Here is a 20,652-nt window from a genome sequence, read left to right on the forward strand (position 1 = left end):
CAGCCCTGGGCATGGCCAGGGTCCCTCCCCACCCTGGCCTTAGAGCCTGGCCCTGCCTGTGCCCAGGCTGCCCAAGAGAACGGTGTCTCCACTCACCCCTGCCCCCACTATTTCCCCAGAAGCCACATCCACCTGCCTGGGCCAGGAGTGGCCCCTTCTAGGCAAGCTTGCCTGCCCTGCCTCACCCTCCCAGGACCCCCATGCCTGCTGGGGTGGGCTGGGCTCACTGTGCCCTGGCAGCCCCCCCCTCCCCCCGGCCGGCTGCTGCTGGGCAGGGCCCGCCTCCTCCTTCCTTGGCTTGGGACAGACCCTGGCTCAGGAAAATGGGGTGGCCAGGGCCCTGGGCACTCCCACGTCTGCGGGATGGTTTTGCCACGTGGGCCTGGCACTCTGGAGGTCCCCCTTCTGCACGGAGGTCTCGTCTCACCCACTCTGGGGCCCATGTCTGTGCGGCGGCGCGTGCTGGTCATCCTGGCAGAGACGTTCCAGGGCAGGAAGGTGCTGGGGCCACGGGCAGTGGGTCCAGGACTAGCTGGAGAAGCGTGACACAGGCAAACACAGGTGAGAGACACAGGCTGGCCCCACACTGCCTCCCACCCCCTGGGGTGTGGAGATGGAGGGTGCAGTCCGGGCTCACCCGGGGCGGCGGGGCCAGAGCTGCGGCTCTCCCACCTTCAAGGGGGAAGGATCCCATAAACAGTAAAGTGCAGCAGAGGGACCAGGAGCCGGCAAAACCCTGGGCCTTTCTTATCACAGGTAGGGGCCTAGGGGCCCACGGGTTGCTGTGTCTCCAGCCAATAGTGAGTGCCTCAGGCAGCCTCGTGCACCCCAGCTTCGTCCCCACACCCAGCGGCCCTGGCAGCTCCCTTTCCCTCTTTGAGCCCCAGATGTCCGGCTCTGTCGCTGAAATCTGGCCCCCAGTGGCAGCTGGGGTAGCCTCAGCCACGCTGGAAATGGAAGCTGCAAGGCCAGAGGAGTCAGGGTCTCGGTACTGCTGCGGGCCACTGCCTCCTCCTGGAACCAGCCTGATGGCTTTTGGGCACCTCTGGGCCTCCTGACTGTGGCCCAAGAGGGAGACAGGGAGGCTGCCCCACGCAGAGGCAAATGCAGCGGCTTGGGACCGGCCCTGCGGTGGGCTGGTGGTGGCTCCCACCTGCCCTTCTCACCTGAGCAGAAACCGTGGGTGCGGCGGGGGAGGTGCTGCCGGGCTGTGGGGTGGCTGCTCCGGGCAGGGAGTTGCGGACCAGGTGCTCCAGACGCAATCCCAGCCTGCCAAGTGCATCAGCTGCTGCTGCTGAGCGCCCGGGTGCAGAGACGGTGCAGGGGGGATGCTGGGGTCCCTGCTCACCTCCACGCCGGCCTGGCAGGCGGCATGGGACTGCCCCGCCCCGCCCCACTCCCACAGTGACGCCCGCTTGGCAGTCCTGTGGGGGAGGCCCAGGCTGTGCCCGGTGATGCACCGTGTCAGCCCCTGGGGACCTTGGGCACAACAGGCACCTACTCCCTTCCCCCACAGCGAAGGCTGAGCTCACAGCTGGCAGCGGCCCAGCTCATGCTCCTCCCTGCCCACCAGGGCTCTGCTCTGCAGTCTCTGCGCCCCAGGGGTCGTGCCGCACGCCTGCATCTGAGTCCGTCGTGTTTGCTGGTGCCTGCGTGTATAGGTGCATCTCGGGCCTCCTGGTCTGTGTGCCCAGGAGCATGGACACGGACACACTGTGTCCCCTTGTGGGGACATCAGGCACACGACGACCCAATGCAGTGGCCAGGCATGGTGACAGCTGCGGTCATTCTGTGGGTACCACAACACAGAGCTGGGCAGGCAGGAACACCCGTGTGAGCACTGTGGGGCTCCACCAGGCAGGCCAGGGCGGGAGGACAGGCAGGAGGGAGTTCCCAGCCCGCCTGCCAGGCTTCTCCCCTCACTGGTACGGGGTGCTGGGTGTCCCAGGCTGAGCCCCAACCTGGCCCACCTACCCCACCTCTCATCTTGGGAGGGGCTCAGCCCCTGGTTGGCAGGACCACAAGGGCTCCAAGACCCTGGGATCCTGCAGCTCAGGTTCAGCTGTGGCATGACCACCCCCTGCACCAGAGCTATGGGTGCCCAATGAGCCAGCCCCATGGTCAAGCTGAGACTTAATCCCTGCTCTGGGTCTTGTGGGGGCTGACAGCAGGGGGAGTGGTGGGTGACCGCTCCCCAGGCCTGTACAGGCCCACGGGAACCCAGGTGCCCCTCTGAGAGTTCCAGGCTGACACTGAGGCATGGGCACCACGAGGGACGGCACTCAGGAGGCCTGGATTGTTGAGGAGGGTCCGGCTCAGGTCAGGCCTTGAAGGCCCCTTGGCCGGCCACCAGCTGGGCCAGCCCAGCTGGACACAGCGGCTCCAACAGCTGCAACCGGTTGCAGTTAGGGGCAGTGAGGTCAGCAGCCCCCAGTCCAGAGGGGTGGGGTCCTGTGGGGCCAGGTGGGGAGACAGTCCCACTGGAGAGGAGAGCCATGCCTGGCTCCGACTTGGGCTGATTCAGACAAGGACCAGGAGGAAGCCCGGAGACAAGCCAGCCCTGGGGGAGGGGAGGCCGGGGCCAGGCGTCGAGAGTGGACACATCCCCGGGCTGGCCAGGGAGCGGCCTGGAGAGCGACGGGTGTGCTGGCCGGGAGGGCTTTGTTGCTGCTCTCTGTTGGGGTCGCCCAACTGGTGCTACTTGAGGGTTATGTGGTCTCTTCGGATCTGCACCAGCCCCTTCCTTTACAGATGAGGAAACTGAGTCATGGGAGCAGCAGCAGTGAGCCCAGGGCCTGTGGCCTCGCCTCAGGGACTCTAGGGCTAGAACTCGTATGTCGGCTGAGGGCACGGTGGCAGCTGCCTCCGGTCTGGGGCCTAGTGGGGACTCCGGGTCTGGAACCTGTGTCTTGGCTGAAGGCACAGCGGCAGCTGCCTCTGGTCCAAGCCCTGCTGCTGTCACTGCTGGGGTCCTACCAGGGTTCCAGGGCTGGCCCTGGAGCTGGACAGTGGCAGGCAGGGGCCAGGCAGACCTAAGACCAAGTGCTGGCCCATGAGACGCCCGTTCCACAGAGCTCTGAGATGCGGGGAGCCAGGCCGCTCTCTGGCCTCAGGCCTGGGCTGACCCAAGGGCCTGGGCTCTACGAAGGTCCCTGGCTGGGCCCAGCTGGGTGCTCCCGCGGTTCTGGTTGTGGGGGCTGGGGGTCGTCGGGGGCCTGCCCAGGCCAAAGCTGCAGAGTGCTTGCTGTCTGCGGGAGAGACCGATACGAGCCAGAAGCACTGTGTCTGTCCCGGGTCCTGCTGGGACCTCAGGGCAGGAAAGAGAGCTAGGAAGGGTCTGGGTAGCCAGACCTGTCCCTCGGAAGCCCGGCTTTGGACACGTTCACGGTCACCCTTGAAGCCAGTCAGTAAGCATTTATTTGGAGTCCCTGGAGCCCTGCTGTAACCAGGAGCCCGGGCTGTGGCGTGGGGGACAGAGGAGGTGAGACCTGGCAGGCCCACAGCTCCCAAGCTGGGGGCCCGGAGGCAGAGGAACAATGCACGGCTATGTGGGAGCCAGGCAAGCGGTGACGTGGCAGAACTGTTAGCAGGGGCCCGGGAGACTGCAGCAGACTGGTGCTCACAGCGGATATGAGGGACGGGTGTGCGTGGCAGGGCCTTGGCCATTGCCCCTGACCAATGTCTGTGCAGCAAGCACCACACTGAGCTCAGAATCCGGGCGGAGAGGGAGCCACAGATACAGTGAGGCCGAGGCACACACGGCCGGGCCTGCACACTTGAGCCCAGCAGGAACTGTTGGGTTTCGAGCGGAGGCAGCCGAAGGCAAGAGGATCTGCAGAGCAGTGAGGGGCAGAGGACACAGGGACCAGATGTGTCTCCCAGGCCAGGTGAGCTTAGAATGGCCCTTCCCAGCCCATCTAGGGGATAGGTTGGGGCCAGTAGCTGACTGGGCCCAGGAGTGGCCCACCCTGGAAGCAAAGGCAAGGCCAAAACCTGGCCCTGCCTCTTCAGTCCGTAAAACTGACGCCCCTGGAGTGAAGCTTGGGATCCAGAAGCTATTCCAGGAGGAGGGAAGGACCTCGGTTTCTCCCGGGCCACATGGGTAGGAAGGTCCTCAGGATCCAGCATCAGTCCCACGGCCGCAGTACGATGTCGTCGCCTGTGATCACGGCTGCCTGGCGCCCCCTGCCGGCCCCACCTCAGCCCTTCCCCGCAGGCCTGGCCAGGGCAGCCCAGCGGGCCTGATGTTCCCGGGCACCTGGAGGCCCCAGAGCTGGTGATCACACGCTTGCTCGTCCGTCTCCCTAGAGTTCTGCTGTGCAGCCGCCACCCCCCGCCCCAGCCCCACGGCTCTCAGCTGTCCGGCTCCAGTGTCCACTCTGACAGCCACTGCAGGCAGGGGCCCCGCTGTGCCTCAGTCTCAGGGGGCTTGGTGGGGGGTGGAGGGGGCCGGCCAGGCCCAGGCAAGAGTGTGGAGGGGCTGCCTGGCCTGGGGCCCCTGTCCTCGGGGTCAGGGTCAGGGGTGGCCCGTAAGGCCTGCACAAGCTGGTCCAGCGGCTGCAGCAGGGTGTGGGGGCTCCAGCAGGCGTCCAGGGAGGGCAGGAAGGGGTCAGGCGTGCAGACCTCTACACACTCGGCGTCCGTGGGGATGCGCAGGTAGAAAGCGTGCAGCATCATTCTGAACGGTCGGTCCTCCTGGCCTGAGGGCTCTCCGTAGGTCAGGTCGCCCACCACGGGGTGGCCCAGGGCACTGCAGTGCACGCGCAGCTGGTGTGTCCGGCCTGCAAGGCGAGGGTGCCGCTGGATCAAGTGGGGGGCGGGGCTGCTCCACACGGGCCTCCCTGACCAGGCCCCACCTCCTGTCATGACCCCACTGCAGCCTTGGAGCAGCCCCTTGGGGTGGAACTCTCCCTGTCCTCTGCCATGGGCAAGGACATCAGTGTTCGGGACAGGAGACTGCATTCAGGTCACCACTGATGAGGACAGGGCCGGGGTGGCACTTGGTCCTGGAGAATCCAGGCCAGTCAGACCCCCCAGGACTCAGTCAGGAGCCAGCAAGGACCCTGTGTCGGGGGAGAAGCTGAGAGGCTGCAGAACGTAGAGTTAAGAACACAGGAGTGCTTGTTACCAAATCTGCCTTGATGCTCAGGGTGGCCCAACACGGGCTACGTGGCCCCGTGTCTCAGTTTTCCTTCTATCACCACCAGGACACCGCCCACCCCAGACACTGCCAACCCCAGACACACCCGTGAGTGGCTTCAGCAGCACTTTGGAGACAGGATCGCCTGCGTACAGCCCGTGTTCCAGAACCACGAGCTCCGTGAGGCTTGGCTTTGGGTTCTCACAACCTGGGGCGCAGATGGCATGTGTGAGGTCAGCGGGACCAGCCCGAGGCCCAGGCTCACCAACCCTAACCCACGATGCCCGCCCAGTTGGTCCCTGCCTGCCCAGGCCCACCCCAACCCACAATGCCCGCCCAGTTGATCCCTGCCTGCCGCACCCTGCGTGCCCTCGATGCACATGGTGTGGGCCCGGCCTTCCGTGCCGTTCCTGCCGATGGCATGGCTGATGGTCACCCGGCTCTCCTGGATGTGCCCCCGCAGCTACAGGACAGGAGGAGTCACACAGTTCACGGGGCAGCCCGCCACTGCTGGGGAGCCCACCTAACACCAGGCAGCCATGTAGAGGTTGGTGGGAGGCTCTGAGCCAGGGCCTGCCCAAGTGGGGTGGGAGTCCTGAGTCCCCACGCCCCACCCCAGGACTGACCAGGTCTTACCAGTGCCAGGTAAGCCTTGGTCACGCGCCGCTCCTTGAAGCACCTGTATGCGCTGCCGGCGGCTGCCTTGTTTAGGGCCACACACAGTGCCCCGCTGGTGGAGAAATCCAGCTGGTGGCAGAACCTGGGATGGGGCAGAGTCCAGCGTCTGAGCCACTTTCCTCCACAGACGCTGCCGTGGGGCTGTGGCCGCTCCGCCTACCTGAACCCGTAGCAGGTGTCCGGGTCGGCCAGCTCCGGGAAGCGGTGCCGCAGCTGCTTTTGTAGCGTCAGAGTCTCCCGCCACGCCTTGCTGTCAATGCGAACGTCCCAGTGCTTGTTGACCACCAGGAAGTCGCGGCTCCGGTACACGATGGACAGGTTCTCCACGCTGCCCGGCTCCATGGCCGGCCTGCCGAGCCACGCGTGGGTGCGTGTGCTGTGAGCACGTGGGGGGCGCCCAGTCCAGGAGACAGAGGTCCCCGCACCCCCTCACTCGGGCTCCGGTGCGAAGCCACAAGCCAGGTGCGCAGCCCTACTATGCACCTGCATCCTCAGTCCCCAAGATCAGGCCGGGGCGTCAGCTGGGGGATCAGGGAGTCAGCCTGGGACGTGCCTGACCCAAGGCTGGAGAAACAGCCCGTTCCGAGCCTGCCCCACAGAGCCTCCCCAAAGACCCTCCCCTCCAGGGGATGCACATGACGGCCTCCGCCCGACGGTGGGGGCGGGGAGGGGCAGCAGCACTCCCGGTGCCCGGCAGCCAGGTCTGCCCGGGGCGCGGGGCAGGGCTGGGGCCTCCTCGCTCCCCGCAGCCCGCGCAGACCGGCGCCCCGCACAGGCCCGGTGGGCAGGCCAACCCCGGCTCCGAGCCCCTCCCGCGCCCAGACTGACCTGCTGCCGGGCCGTGCAGTCCAGGCTCTAGATGCCGTGACCGACACCGGCTCCAGCCCCGCGCCCGCGCGCTCCTGACCCAGAGACCCTGGAATCCTCGCTCCGGATGCCTAGCAGCGCTTCCGCCCTGCCCCGCTGCGCGCGCAGCCCCGCCCCCGGCCCGCCCCCGGCCCGCCCCCGCCGCGGAAGGGCGGCTGCGCCGGCCAATGGCGAGCTCCCCCGGACAGGCCGCGGGGGCTGCGGAGCAGGAACTCGTCCCGCCCACCTCGCGCGCAGCCCCGCCTCCGCCCCGCCGACCAATGGCGAGCGCCGCCGAGCACGCCGGCTGCTGATTGGCGGCGCCCGGCACGCTCGGGGCGGGTGGTACGCGGCGGCGGTGGCGGCGCGGGAGGTTCGGAGCGGGAGGTTTGGAGCGGGACCCGGGCTCGCGGACGGCATGGAGGACTACGAGCAGGAGCTGTACGGCGTGGAGGACGATTTCCACAGCCAGTTCGCGGCCGAGCTGGAGGTGCTGGCCGAGCTGGAAGGTGGGGCGCGGCGCCGGGTGTCGAGGAGGGATGTCGGGAGGAGGCGAGGCCGCTGCGAAAGCCGGGACAGTGGCGACCTCGGGGAGGGCGTGCCGGGAGCCGAAGGGCCCTTCATGCCGCCGCTGGCGGGATCTGCTGTCTCGGGGCGGCCGCTGACAATCTCCTCTCCCAGCAGGGGCGTCGACTCCGTCGCCCTCCGGGGTCCCCCTGTCCACCGCGGGCCGGCCCCCGCGGACGTTCGAGGAGGCCCTCGCCAGAGGGGACGCGGCCTCCCGCCCCGCCCCAGCCGCATCTCTGGGCAGCAGCCAGGGCCGCGCCGGGAAGAGGCAGGTGGACGCCGACCTGCAGCCGGCTGGGTCTCTTCCCCACGGTAGGTCGCCGGCATTGCCCCAGGGCCTCCGGGGTGGGCGCGAGGCTGAGGAGGCCTCTGGTTCCCTGCATGTGTCTCCCCCAGCCCCCAGGATCAAACGGCCTAGGCTGCAGGTGGTCAAGAGGCTGAACTTCAAGTCGGAGGAGATGGAGGAGCTGCCTCTTCCCGACTCTCCGCCGATGGACATCACCCCGCCGCCGAGCCCTGAGGACCTTGCTGAGCTGTGGGACCACGAGTGTGTGCCTCAGACATGGGTGTCCCATCCCATCTGTCCAGGGGGACGCAGGTGGAGCCCATCCGGTGCCCTGGATGAGGCCTGGGGGGTGGGGAGGGTTCCATGGCTGAGGGTGGCTTTGGACACCCACATCCAAGGGTGACCTGAGGTTTGAGTTTCTGTCACTGATCCCTGGTCTCTCCTCAGAGCCTCAGACGCTGCTGCTGACGTGGGTCTCACACGGGCCTCACCAGCCGCCCGCAATCCCGTCCTGAGGCGGCCCCCCATCTTGGAGGACTACGTCCATGTGACATCCACGGAGGGCATCCGGGCCTATCTGGTGCTGCGTGCTGACCCTGTCGCCACAGGGGTGCAGGTGGGTGGCCGTCCTTCCTGCACGGTGGGTGGGCTGGTGCTGTTCAGGAAAGGGTCCTGGGAGCCCTCACCTGTGCCATTTGCTCACAGCCAATCCCGTGCACGCTGCCAGGGGCTTCCTCGGGGGAGGCTGCTTCGTGGGGCGTAGCTTTAGAGGACACAGTCTTCCCACTCCAGGCTGCTGTCCATTCTGTTTGCATGGCCTGGGGGTGGAGAGGGTCTCCTCCTTGCTTCCCTTTCCTGCTTTTGCCTTTTCTCCCTTTCTCCTCAAGCTGCCCACCTTTGCAGCTTCTTCTTTGCAGCTGTCTCATCGGGATGGCTTTTTTTTTTTGGCCCCCCTGCCCCGTCTCCCACCCCTCACTGGCCAGCTTACTGGGGTTGTCCCACCTGGGTCCGTGAGCACTGATGGGGGCTGGGGTGAACCCTGTGACCTGGGAGGAGCCCATGGGCAATTGTTCTTCCTTCCCCACAGAGCCCTCTGCTCCACGTCCCGTGGCGAGGCGGGGGCCAGCTGGATCTGCTGGGTGTGTCCTTCACCTCCCTGAAGGAGCAGGTCGACGGCGAGGTTGGGGCTGCGGGTTTGCTGGGGGGTGGTGGCAGGGCCGCCTGAGCCCTCCTGATCCCAGCCTGTTGTTTGCACAGCGGCGGGAGCGGCTGCTTCAGGAGGCCCAGAGGCTCTCAGACACCCTGCGCAGGTGACTCTGCCAGCCCTTCCGCCCTGGGGACTCTCGTTGGCTCTTGCATGACCTCTTAGCTCATGTTCCGTGGTGTGTGGGCAGGCAGGGTCCCTGCGAGGGGTTTGTGGCTCAGGACATGGTTCTCTCCAGTCTCAGGTCAGGGGAGGAGGAGGCAGCCCAGCCCGTGGGGGCCCCTGAGGAGGAGCCAGCTGACGGCCAAGACACCTCCACTCACTGCCTCTGGGTGGATGAGTTTGCACCCCGGCACTACACGGAGCTGCTCAGTGATGACGTGAGATCTCGTTCTCGCTCAAGTGTGACTGGCTTCCTCTGTTCCCAGGAGGGAAGAACCTGGGCCCAGTGATTTTTGCACAGCTAGTCCACAGGGCTTCAGAGATGGAGTGAGGCTCTGGTTTATCTCTTTGAGTTGTAGGCGGGGAACTGAGCACAGGGCTGTGTGCTACTGGCCCCCTATGACGTGTGAGGCAGGCCAGGGGTCCAGGGTGTCACCTGATCCAAGTCTCAGTTCCTTTACCTACCTTTGCAGCAGTTGACACTGAGGTGCCCCTGGGGAGGGCAGGTGCCTCCCAGATGGGTTGTGGCCAGAGCCGTGGGGACGGAGCCCTTGGTGTTAGCCTCATGGTCACTTACCAGCAGGAAGATGGGAGTGGCCATTCATCCTGTGGCTCAGCGTCCCATGGGGTCATGGGGCTCAAGGTTGCAGGCTGACTGGCCGTGCCTGGAGGCAGTGCCCTCAGGCTATGCTTCCCTTCCCGTAGTTCACCAACCGCTGCCTGCTCAAGTGGCTGAAGTTGTGGGACTTGGTGGTGTTTGGCCACGAGAGGCCTTCCCGGAAGCCCAGGCCCAGTGTTGAGCCGGCCCGGGTCAGCAAGGAGGCCACGGCCCCAGGAAAGTGGAAGAGCCACGAACAGGTGCTGGAGGAGATGCTGGAGGCTGGGCTGGACCCGAGCCAGCGACCGAGGCAGAAGGTGAGCCCTGCCAGCCATGCTGCCAGCAATAAGCCTGAGGCTTTGCACTTGGCGGCCGGCACCTTGGCAGCCTGTTGAGTTTCTCCAGGAGCCGCGGGTGTGATGACACGTGGGTCTTGGCGTGAAGTGCCATTAACATGAGTTAGAACTGGGTATGTTCCGGTAACAACTTGGGGGAAGTCAGTGTCCCTGAAGGGCTTTATAGTTGGCCAAGATGGTCTGGGTGGAAGGTGGGTGGTTTCTGGGGGCTGTCACTTGGGGACCAGCTGTGTTTTGTCTGCATGAACCTTGTTTTGTGCAGGGTTTTTTTTCTGTTGCCACCTTGGTGCATGAACGTGCTGAATTTTGTTCTTATTTGATGGCCGGAGTGGGGCGGGGGGAGCACCCAGCCTGTGGGGCACACATGGCAGTCCCTGGTTGCTGGGCCAGGAGCATTCTGTAGGTGCGGTGCACGCCATGCCTCCGTCTACCTGGGCTGCAGGTGGCACTGCTGTGTGGGCCTCCGGGGCTGGGGAAGACCACCCTGGCACACGTGATTGCACGTCACGCGGGGTACTCTGTGGTGGAGATGAACGCCAGGTGAGTGACGTGAGGCCTGTCTCTGGCTCTCATTCTGTCCTGATGTGTTTGAGTTTTGGCCGTGGACCTGAAACTGGGTGTGGATGTTCCCATCTCGAGGGTGGTGGGGGCCTGGGCGTGTGGGCCAGGGAAATGTGGCCTTCCTTGGGGTTCACGGGATCGGCACGGCTGTGTCATGTGGCGGCTTCTACGCAAGTGCAGCAGCCCCGGCCTCGGGAGGCTGCCCGGCCAGGGATGCCCGCCGTCCTGACGACCTCTGACCTCCCTGTTCCAGTGACGACCGTAGTCCGGAGGCCTTCCGCACGCGCATCGAGGCGGCCACCCAGATGGAGTCGGTGCTGGGTGCTGGTGGGAAGCCCAACTGCCTGGTCATCGATGAGATCGACGGGGCCCCCGTGGTGGGCTCCTTGATGCCTGGGTGGGTGGGTGGGCGGGCGGGCAGGTGGGCAGCAGGGCCTGGACTCACTGTGTCTTCTGCACCTCCCCCAAGGCCGCCATCAACGTCCTCCTGAGCATCCTGAACCGCAAGGGGCCACAGGAGGCGGAGCCACAGGGCCCGGCTGTGCCTTCAGGTGGCGGCCGACGGCGCCGGGCAGAGGGGGCGCTCCTCATGAGGCCCATTATTTGCATTTGCAACGACCAGTGAGTGCACGGGTGGGCACCACAGTCAGGAGAGGCCCCGGCGCCTGGAGGGAGGGACCCGGCCTGTCCCTGTGTCCTGGGCTGAGGTGCCGACTCCGGGGTCCCCGCCCTGCTGCCTCTCCTCAGGTTCGCACCGTCCCTGCGGCAGCTGAAACAGCAGGCGCTCCTGCTGCACTTCCCGCCGACTCTGCCCTCGAGGCTGGTGCAGCGACTCCAGGAGGTCGGTGGAGCCCAGGGAGCAGCGTGGCTCAGGGCAGGGTTGGGGGTGTGACCTCGTTCTGGCCGTTTCCCTGCCCCTCCCCATGGAGCCCTGGTAACCCCCGGCAGGATGGGGCATACCATCGGGCCCTCCAGCAGCCCTCCTCCCCCAGGTCTCCCTGCGGCAGGGCATGAGGACTGACCCGGGGGTGCTGGCGGCCCTCTGTGAGAAAACTGACAATGACATCCGGGCCTGCATCAACACCCTGCAGGTGGGGGCCGGCAGGCATCAGGTGGGGTGGGGTGGGGTCAGGAGTCAGCCGCCTCTCATGCCCCCGCCCTGTGTCCAGTTCCTGTACAGTCGGGGCCAGCGGGAGCTGAGCGTGCGAGACGTGCAGGCCACACGCGTGGGCCTCAAGGACCAGCGCAGAGGGCTCTTCTCGGTGTGGCAGGAGGTCTTCCAGCTGCCTCGAGCCCAGAGGTAGGCGGCGGCCACAGCCTTGGCCTGGACGCCCACGGTGCCCAGACCCCAGGACGCTGGCCCTGCGTGCAGGCCAGCACGATCCTTGAGGTGGGAACTCATTGTCCTGAGCCCGTGGCTGCCTGGTCCGGCCTCCAGGGCCCTCCTCAGCCTTTTCCTGGCTTTTTCTCGCCACTGCAGCCTTGGTGGGTCAGCCAGGGAAACCTCCAGGGCCCCCTGTGGGAAGGACACCCCTGATGTGGTGGGGCCTCCAGGGTGTCCCTGTCCAGGGCGCCCTTTGACCTAGGCCCTGCCCCAGCTGCACCCACATTTTTGCCACGTTTGGCCTGGGCTGTGGTCTCTGAGCTCCTGCCTCTCCATACCACGAGGCCTCCTGCAGGCAGGAGCAGCCAGCGTGTCTCCGTCCTGACCTGGCATGGGACCCCAGGGGATGCTGGCCTGGTCGTGCCGCAAGACATGGGAGACGCCGGCCTGGGCCTGTGAGATGTGCTGCTCCTGGCCTGGACCCTGGGGGGTGACTTTCCCTGGGGTTCCCTAGCCCCAGAGGGTCAGGGCAGGGCTCCTCCCAGAGTGGGGCTCCTCCTCGGCTCGAGGGAATTTTTCAGGGAGTTCAGGTCAGGCATGTCTTTGGCTGTTTTTCTGCTGAGAAGAACGAAGTGGGTGGCGGCTCTGATGGGGCCTTTGAGTTTCCCTGGGAGACAGTGCGGCTACCTCTGCTCTTACACGGGCCCATCCAGTTTCAGCATCCCATCTGCAGGCGCCGTGTGGGCCAGGACCCCGCCCTGCCTGCTGACACGCTCCTGCTGGGTGACGGGGACGCGGGCTCCCTGACCTCCGCCTCGCAGCGATTCTACCGTGTCCTGCATGCTGCCGCCTCCGCGGGCGAGCACGAGAAGGTGGTCCAGGTACCTGTCCTCCCCCAAAATCCCTGCCCGGGGGCTGCTTGTTCAGGACCTGGGCTGTGCCCCTGCCCCTGCCGACCCTCCCGTGTGGACGGGGAGGTGCTTTGTGGGTGCTGAGAGAGCCAGGTTCGGGAGATGGGGTGCCAGGAGGCCTCTGAGGTGGGGAGCAGGAGCTAGGAGGGCGGGAGGGGCTGCAGGGCATGGGCTGGCAGGCAGGGCGGGAGGGGCTGCAGGGCACGGGCTGGCAGGCAGGGCGGGAGGGGCGGCCATCCGACGGGGGAGGTTGCTCTGGTGGCTGCTTGGGACTCAGCGGGTTGGGGTGGAGCCTCTGCCCGATGGCGTGGCCTGGGGCTGTGAGGGGCTGGATTCTGGACTTAGGGTGCACGTGGGGTGGAGAGCAAGGCGGTGAGGGCTTCTTGCCACCCTGCCCCCGGGAGTCCCTGCCTAAGCTGCAGACTGACTCTAAGCAGCTTTGGATTAACAGCTGGGGATCCAGAGTCAATCCCCAAATCCCAAAACTCGCGATGTGGAGGGGCAGCGTGGATAGAGTCCCCCGAGGAACGGGGTAGAGACACTGGTGGGCGGAGCTTCCTCAGACAGTCTAAGGAGGGGCTGAGTGAGGCTGGACCTCTTTGGTTCCTGGAGGCCTCCTGGTGGGCAGTTCACCCCCTTGTCTCAGTCTCTGTCAAGCTGGAGTGAGGATGCTCAGGGTGGACCCTCCTCCAACCCCCAGACCCCATGGCCCCTTGCTGGTGTGTGCTGCTGCCCGACGCCCAGTCTTGTGGGGACCCTTGTGGGGCAGGCGGCATGCCGGGCAGGAGGTGGAGGGTCCGCGGGCAGGAGGTGGAGGGTCCGCGGGCAGGAGGTGGAGGGTTTGTGGTGGTGCACTTTTCCTGGGATGGGCAGGGGCGTGAGGGGCAGGAGCTCAGGGGTTGCTGGCTGCCTGCAGGGCCTGTTTGACAACTTCCTGCGCCTGCGGCTTCGAGACTCCAGCCTGGCCGCCGTGTGTGCGGCCCTCGACTGGCTGGCCTTCGACGACCTGCTGGTGGGGGCTGCTCACCACAGCCAGAGCTTCCAGCTGCTGCGCTACCCACCGTTCCTGCCCGTGGCCTTCCACGTGCTATTTGCTTCCAGCCACACACCCAGGATCACCTTCCCCAGCAGCCAGCAGGAGGTGTGCTCGCCTCTGCGCCACTGCTGCCCACCCCCGTGCTGCCCGTGTGGCTGCCCCCGGCCCCACCCACCATTCCCGCACCCACCGTTCCCCCACCCACCGTTCCCCTACTTGGCCTGGGAGGCCCCGGTGACCAGGCCTTGGTTCGCCCCCTGCCCCAGGCCCAGAACCGGATGAGCCAGATGAGGAACTTGATCCAGACGCTGGTGTCCGGCATCGCACCAGCCGCGCGCAGCCGGGCCACGCCCCAGGCCTTGCTCCTGGACGCCCTCTGCCTGCTCCTGGACATTCTTGCGCCCAAGCTCCGCCCCGTGAGTGCCGTCCCCAGGGTGGGGGACTCCCCGCCTGCTGTCCTCCCGTCCTATGTGAGCACACAGCTGTACAGCCTGCTCAGCCCCCGCCTGCTGCCCCCGGCCCCCAGGTGAGCACACAGCTGTACAGCACCCGTGAGAAGCAACAGCTGGCCAGCCTGGTGGGCACGATGCTCGCTTACAGCCTGACCTACCGCCAGGAGCGCACGCCCGACGGGCAGTATATCTACAGGCTGGAGCCGTGAGTCCCCCAGTGCCTGGGGCGGGGGCCTGGAGGTGCTCCAGGTGCCAGGGCCCGCATAGGGCCGGGAGTCTGAAAGCCCAGTCATGGTGTCTGGGGTGTCGGGCCCCAGTGTATCCCTCGCTACGATGTGACCGTGAAGGGGGGTCACCCCCAGTCACCTGAGATTGGCCTTGGGACCTGAGTTTTGCTGCAGAGCTGCTCCCAACCTTAGTGCCCCCACATGGAGCTGGAGCTGGGGGGCCCCGAGAGGGACTGCGCTTTCCAAGGCTGTTTCCCGCTGTGGGATGGCCACGGGGGTGGCGGGTGTGAGGCACGGGGCAGTAGCCCCAGGGTCCTGCTGCCCCAGCAACAGCACCAATGTGCAGGACACTAAGTCGCTGTCGTGGCAGCCCCCGGCAGGTTTCATCATCCCACGTGTACTTGCAGTTGGGGAAACTGAGGCTCGGGGCAGTTAAACTCGGCTGCTGTGGGGTTGGGGTGCGGCGGCACCAGGACTCACCCTACATTCTCGCTCTGGCGTTGTGACTTTTGGGGTTTGCGGTTGGAGCGCCTGGCGGGTCTCTGGTCCTGGGCCTGGCCCCACTGACCTGCCCTGGTGCCCCCGGCGCTGAGCAGGAACGTGGAGGAACTCTGCCGCTTCCCCGAGCTGCCTGCCCGCAAGCCCCTGACCTACCAGGCCAAGCAGCTCATCGCCCGCGAGATCGAGGTGGAGAAGATGCGGCGGGCGGAGGCTTTGGCCCGGGCAGAGAACAGCCCCCAGGTGAGCCCACCCAGGCTCTGGAGCAGGCTGGGGCCTGGGCGTGGACCATCCCCACTGTAGCGCTGTGTGACCAGACCTCACAGTCCTGCTCCCTGCAGGTGGACGGGAGCTCCCCAGGGCTCGAGGGTCTGCTGGGGGGCAGTGGGGAGAAAGGGGTGTGCCGACCTGCCCCACGCAACCACGAGCAGCGGCTGGAGCACATCATGAGGCGAGCGGTCCGGGAGGAACAGGTGTGGAATGGGCAGCCACGGGGGCGGGACCAGGGTGCCTTTGGGGGTGGGGCTGGGGCAGTCATGAGGCAGGGCCAAGTATCTTCAGGGGCAGGGCCAGGGTATCTTCAGGGGTGGGGCCAGGGTGTCTTTGGGGTTGGGGCTGAGCCACAGGAGTCGTCTGGCTGAGGGTGGGGCTCTGAAGGACCAGCTCCCTACACTCAGCATGACCAGGGTTCTACTCGGGCCTCAGTTTCCCGTCTGGGCAGAAGAGTGGCTATATTGGCTCTTCTTGGTTGGCACCTGGTGGGGAGCAGATGGCAGTGAGGGGTGAGGGGCAGCTGGCCTGGGCCAGGTTTGGAAAAGGTGGCTCAGAGGGGCTCCAGCCCCTCCTCCCTGGAGAGGCTCTTGGTCCTCCTGTCTTGGGCAGGGGCTGGACGGGGCGTCTGTCCTACAGGGCTGACTAGTCCCTCCTCCCCATCAGCCTGAGAGGGACTTCTTTGGACGTGTGGTTGTCAGGAGCACAGCAGCCCGGAGTGCAGGTGTGTGTGGGGCGTGTTGTGGGGTTGTGGGGGGCCTGGGGTGCTGGGGTCCAGCTGAGGAGCAACCCTGTGGCCCCGCAGGGGACACGGCCCCGGAGCAGGACTCAGTGGAGCGGCGCATGGGCACGGCGGTGGGCAGGAGCGAGGTCTGGTTCCGCTTCAACGAGGGTGTCTCCAATGCTGTGCGGCGCAGCCTGTACATCAGGGACTTGCTCTAGGTCTCTCTGACCCGCGGACACGCCCCCGCATTGCTTCCCCGAGAGTGTGCAGAGGGACGGAAACCTGATGTCTTTATAAAGTCACGCCTTTACAGACTGCAGTCACGCGCGAGTGGAGTGGGGCTCACAGGATGGTGCGAGTGGGTCCAGGAGAGGGGCTCACAGGATAGAGTGAGTGGGGCTGGGTGCCGTCTCACAGGATGGAGTCAGTAGGGCCACGTGTGGGGCTCAGAGGATGGAGTGAGTGGGGCTGGGAGTGGGGCTAACAGGATAGAGTGAGTGGGGCCAGGCGTGGTCTCACAGGATGGCGTGAGTGGGGCCGGGAGTGGGACTCACAGGATGGTGGGAGTGGGGCCGGGAGTGGGGCTCACAGGATAGAGTGAGTGGGGCCGGGAGTGGGGCTCACAGGATAGAGTGAGTGGGGCCGGGAGTGGGGCTCACAGGATAGAGTGAGTGGGGCCGGGAGTGGGACTCACAGGATGGAGTGAGTGGGGCCGGGAGTGGGGCTCACAGGATAGAGTGAGTGGGGCCGGGAGTGGGGCTCACAAGATGGAGTGAGTGGGGCCGGGAGAGGGGCTCACAGGATGGAGTGAGTGGGGCCGGGAGTGGGGCTCACAGGATAGAGTGAGTGGGGCCGAGCGTGCTCTCACAGGATAGAGTGAGTGGGGCCGGGCGTGGTCTCACAGGATGGAGTGAGTGGGGCCGGGCGTGGTCTCACAGGATGGAGTGAGTGGGACTGGGAGAGGGGCTCACAGGATGGAGTGAGTGGGGCCGGGAGTGGGGCTCACAGGATGGAGTGAGTGGGGCCGAGCGTGCTCTCACAGGATAGAGTGAGTGGGGCCGGGCGTGGTCTCACAGGATGGAGTGAGTGGGACTGGGAGAGGGGCTCACAGGATGGAGTGAGTGGGGCCGGGAGTGGGGCTCACAGGATAGAGTGAGTGGGGCCGGGAGTGGGGCTCACAGGATGGAGTGAGTGGGGCCGGGAGTGGGGCTCACAGGATAGAGTGAGTGGGGCCGGGAGTGGGGCTCACAGGATAAGAGTGAGTGGGGCCGGGAGAGGGGCTCACAGGATAGAGTGAGTGGGGCCGGGTGTGGTCTCACAGGATGGAGTGAGTGGGACTGGGAGAGGGGCTCACAGGATGGTACGAGTGGGACTGGGAGAGGGGCTCACAGGATGGAGTGAGTGGGGCCGGGAGAGGGGCTCACAGGATAGAGTGAGTGGGGCCGGGTGTGGTCTCACAGGATGGAGTGAGTGGGACTAGGAGAGGGGCTCACAGGATGGTACGAGTGGGACTGGGGGAGGGGCTCACAGGATGGTACGAGTGGGACTGGGGGAGGGGCTCACAGGATAGAGTGAGTGGGGCCAGTCGTGGTCTCACAGGACGGTGTAAGTGGGGCCGGGAGAGGGGCTCACAGGACGGCGTGAGTGGGGCCGGGCGTGGGCTCACAGGACGGCGTGAGTGGGGCCGGGTGCGGGGCTCACAGGACGGCGTGAGTGGGGCTGGGCGTGGGCTCACAGGACGGCGTGAGTGGGGCCGGGAGAGGGGCTCACAGGACTGCGTGAGTGGGGCCGGGTGCGGGGCTCACAGGATGGTGCATTTGCCCTTTTCCACCCATGGGTTGTTCTTCATCAGGTCGGGGTTCAGGAAGGGGTCTTTGGGGATCCCATCCTCGATCCACTTCAGCAGCCTGCGGGTGGGTGGATCGTGGGTGAGTGGTGGCACCTGGCCCCCGAGGGCCTCCTGCTGCACCTGCCGTCGGCGGTGGTGGTCATGGCTATGAAAATGAGCGGCCAGCACAGGGCAGACAAATGAGAGGCAAATCAGACGGGTGGGGCACTCACTCAGGGATGGTCTTGGATGCCATCTCCCGCTGGAAGGCCAGCTGGTACTTGAGGCTCTCCACCTCTTTCTTCATCTGCGGCACGTCCCACTCCTCCATGGCATCGGGAGCTTCCGAAGCAGCCAGCCTGGGGCTGGAGGGCACAGGAGGAAGCCACAGGGCCGAGGCTGCCAGCCTGTAGTCCCCATCCCCACTGCTCCCTCCCGGCAGGCCTGAGCTGAGCCCCCCAGGATGAAGGGGCGAGAGTCCCCATCACTGCCTGGGCCAGTACCCTGGGCCCTGTTTTCTCCACTCGTGTCTTTCCCAGGTCCACATGCGTTGCTAGGGTTTAGGGCACAGGGCAAGTTCCCATGAGGCCCCAGCTCCCGCCTCCCCCAGTGGGACTAGTTAACTGCAAGACATTCTTAGCTACTTCCCCACACCCCCCCAACACCTTAAGAAGGTCCCTTGCAGACAGCAGAATGGGTGCTCAGCACGGCAGGCCCCCAGCTCCCACCCTCCCACTGAGGCCCATGCAGGCTGACTCAGACCACGTTGTGAGGCGTGGGGTGAGGTCCTCAGGAGGTGGCCCCTGCCCCGCCCCGCGGCATGCCCCTCTGCTTTGCATGGGCAGAGCGCAGTCCAGAGCCAGGACTCCTGGACGGGAACATTTTGCTGCAGTTTGCATCTCCGGCAGGTGGGGTGTGTGCTCAGGATCTCGGGGGCTCAGGCTACACGACCTGAGTGTAGGACACGGGCTGTTGGTGGCCCCTGGGTCCCCAGTGTGTCTGGCAACCACACACATCACCGGCATGCTTTCTGCTTGTGGCCAGCCTGGGAATGCCACAGGTTGACACCTCAGAACTGCCACAAGTTCGAGGCAAGTAGGGGTGGGATGCCCCCTGCCTCTCCCCCTGCCCACTCCAGGGGCCCAGGGAGTCCCTTACTCTGTCCCAACCCTGGCCCCAATCCCCAAGGTTGGGAGACAGGGCTGAACCTTGGGAGGTTGGGTTGGGGGTTGGCGTCGAGTTTGGAGGAGGCTGCCTCTGGCTGTGAAGGGGGCTCCTGGCCCAACAGTCTCCCTATCCCTTTGGTCTCGCAGCTGCTCCCCAGCGAGGGAGGGGCCCAGGGCTTGGGGCTGGTGGGATCCCGGTTGGTGAAGTGGGCAGACTCCCAGCAGCCGGCAGACCCGGGGTGGGAGCTCGGGGAACAAGTGGGGGCGAGTTTCTGGGGGGAATGATCAGGGTCGTGCAGAGGGAGGATTCCCTCCTGGAGATCCTCGAGTTCCAGCACCCAACCTGCCCCCTTCCCCAGTGCGGGTCTTTCCTCGGAGACCCTACACTCAGCCATGTGGGCGCGGGACCAGCTGCGTGCAGGTCCTCCCAGGCCTGGGGTGTTGGTGCCCCGCCCACAGCCTGGTCCTCACCGCCCAGCCCTACCTTCGCGCAGCTGCCGCCGAGCCCAGCCACCTGCCCCACGCACCCTGTGGACGCCCCCAGCCGCAGGACTCGGTGGGCACTGCAGGCGGCGCACGGCGCTCAGATGGACACAGCTCCCCCGCACCGCGTGAGCCGCCTCCCTGCCTGCAGCACCGGCTCGGGTTGGGTCTCGCTGTCCGTGGGGCAGCCGCCCTCGCCCCGGGAGTTAGGTGAGCCCAGGGGACTGACCTGGGCCAGCCGAGAGCCGCGGAGCCTCAAGGCCCTCCCTAGCCCCAGGGGCCTGTTCGTCGGACCTACCTTGAAAGGTGACAGTGGAGGGACAATGATGACAAAAGCCAGGCGACCGCGAGTGACAGCGAGGGCCAAGTGATGTGCCGGGAGTCCGCCAGGCAGAGCCCTGGCTGCGCCCCGCCCCTCCCACCACCTGGGCCCTGGCGCCACCCCCACCCCCTCCTCAGGGCTGGGCTGACCCCAGAGACAGCCTGTGCTGCCCAGGGCTCGCCCAGCGGGTGGACACGAAGCCAGGGGCCAGAGTGGGGCTGGTCCAGTTTCCCTGAGGGACCAGCTTGGGCCTGGTGGAGAGGTCTCCTTCCACTTGAGGGGATGGATTCCTTAGCTTCATACCAGGGGCCTTCCCCCTCCAGTGCCCTGGGCCAGTCCGGAGGAGTGGGGATGGGACTAGGACCCTTTACCCTCTGGGGCCTCTGCAGCCTGCAGGGATCAGGTGACCCTCAGCTGTGCCCCCGACAGGCGTCCTGTGAGGGCCATGTGGCTCACCCTGGGATGTGAGCCTTTTCCTGCTAGGCGCCCCGGGTCTCCGTGGAGCTCCCTGCTCCGCCCGATCCCCCCTTCCCAGACCAGCGGCCAGCTCCGGAGGGCAGGAGGGTGCCGGAGGGCAGGAGGGTGCCGTGCTCTTCAGTCTGATCTGAGCTGAGAGTGGCGGCCTGAGGCGTCTCCAACACCAGCCCACTGTGGGTGCTGTGGGGCGCGCTGCCTCGGGAGAGGTGCATCCAGCTGCAGCACTCGGCAGGGATTGTGTGGCCTCGAGGCTCTGGGGAGGGGGCTTCCCTTTGCGGTTCCGCATCTGTCAGCCTGCAGAGCTGACTGGCCCCTTTTCCTCTGGCACATTTCTCTGTGTCTTGGGTGCACCCCTTGGGCTCCTGTGGGAGCTGCGCCGTGTACCAGCAGGTGACACACACACCAGGTTGCATCCTAGGTGGGGGCCCCCAGGCAGCAACAGCAGCCTCTGGGGGCACAGGGCCAAGCTCCCCAAACTCAGTCCTTGCAGAGGCTGGGCCACCCCCGGGGAAGCCTGGGCCAGGGCCAGGGGCCTG

At 66.2% G+C, this 20,652-nt stretch overlaps 3 protein-coding genes across 11 annotated transcripts; 1 reads left to right on the top strand and 2 right to left on the bottom strand.

Annotated features, from left to right (window-relative positions):
• Positions 1 to 3,399: 3,399 nt before the first annotated feature.
• RPUSD1 (RNA pseudouridine synthase domain containing 1) lies at positions 3,400 to 6,797 on the bottom strand. 5 transcript variants are annotated; one of them, XM_045382799.2, is made up of 6 exons: positions 6,647 to 6,797; positions 5,979 to 6,068; positions 5,777 to 5,900; positions 5,501 to 5,603; positions 5,247 to 5,348; positions 3,400 to 4,781 (listed from the first exon to the last, which is right to left on the bottom strand). In XM_045382799.2, the coding sequence occupies exons 4-6, from the start codon at positions 5,520 to 5,522 to the stop codon at positions 4,354 to 4,356; spliced, it is 552 nt and encodes a 183-aa protein (XP_045238734.1). In that variant the 5' UTR covers positions 5,523 to 5,603; positions 5,777 to 5,900; positions 5,979 to 6,068; positions 6,647 to 6,797; the 3' UTR covers positions 3,400 to 4,353. The 5 variants fall into 5 exon arrangements, with proteins under 5 accessions (XP_045238734.1, XP_005590876.1, XP_073884559.1 ...); XM_005590819.4 differs by having other exon boundaries at positions 5,979 to 6,167; XM_074028458.1 differs by having other exon boundaries at positions 3,400 to 5,088; positions 5,979 to 6,167.
• Positions 6,798 to 6,999: 202 nt separating this feature from the next.
• CHTF18 (chromosome transmission fidelity factor 18) lies at positions 7,000 to 16,159 on the top strand. 4 transcript variants are annotated; one of them, XR_012429574.1, is made up of 22 exons: positions 7,000 to 7,173; positions 7,349 to 7,543; positions 7,628 to 7,778; positions 7,965 to 8,133; positions 8,605 to 8,697; positions 8,775 to 8,827; positions 8,960 to 9,101; positions 9,589 to 9,798; positions 10,280 to 10,377; positions 10,652 to 10,775; positions 10,868 to 11,019; positions 11,146 to 11,239; positions 11,391 to 11,489; positions 11,568 to 11,698; positions 12,456 to 12,603; positions 13,550 to 13,774; positions 13,936 to 14,085; positions 14,196 to 14,326; positions 14,945 to 15,089; positions 15,188 to 15,319; positions 15,756 to 15,840; positions 15,922 to 16,159. XR_012429574.1 is itself a non-coding variant. In XM_005590820.4 (22 exons), exons 1-22 carry the CDS (start codon positions 7,083 to 7,085, stop codon positions 16,056 to 16,058), a joined length of 2,931 nt encoding a protein of 976 aa, XP_005590877.3. In that variant the 5' UTR covers positions 7,000 to 7,082; the 3' UTR covers positions 16,059 to 16,159. The 4 variants fall into 4 exon arrangements, 3 of the variants coding, with proteins under 3 accessions (XP_005590877.3, XP_015298170.3, XP_015298169.3); XM_005590820.4 differs by having other exon boundaries at positions 7,346 to 7,543; positions 15,783 to 15,840; XM_015442684.3 differs by having other exon boundaries at positions 15,783 to 15,840.
• GNG13 (G protein subunit gamma 13) lies at positions 16,114 to 19,717 on the bottom strand. Of its 2 annotated transcripts, none has more exons than XM_045382802.2 (3): positions 19,616 to 19,717; positions 17,902 to 18,033; positions 16,114 to 17,747 (listed from the first exon to the last, which is right to left on the bottom strand). In XM_045382802.2, exons 2-3 carry the CDS (start codon positions 17,997 to 17,999, stop codon positions 17,642 to 17,644), a joined length of 204 nt encoding a protein of 67 aa, XP_045238737.1. In that variant the 5' UTR covers positions 18,000 to 18,033; positions 19,616 to 19,717; the 3' UTR covers positions 16,114 to 17,641. The 2 variants fall into 2 exon arrangements, with proteins under 2 accessions (XP_045238737.1, XP_045238738.1); XM_045382803.3 differs by having other exon boundaries at positions 19,319 to 19,717.
• Positions 19,718 to 20,652: the final 935 nt, after the last annotated feature.

This window comes from Macaca fascicularis, chromosome 20 (assembly GCF_037993035.2).
Source record: "Macaca fascicularis isolate 582-1 chromosome 20, T2T-MFA8v1.1".
NCBI classification, from domain to species: Eukaryota; Metazoa; Chordata; class Mammalia; order Primates; family Cercopithecidae; genus Macaca; species Macaca fascicularis.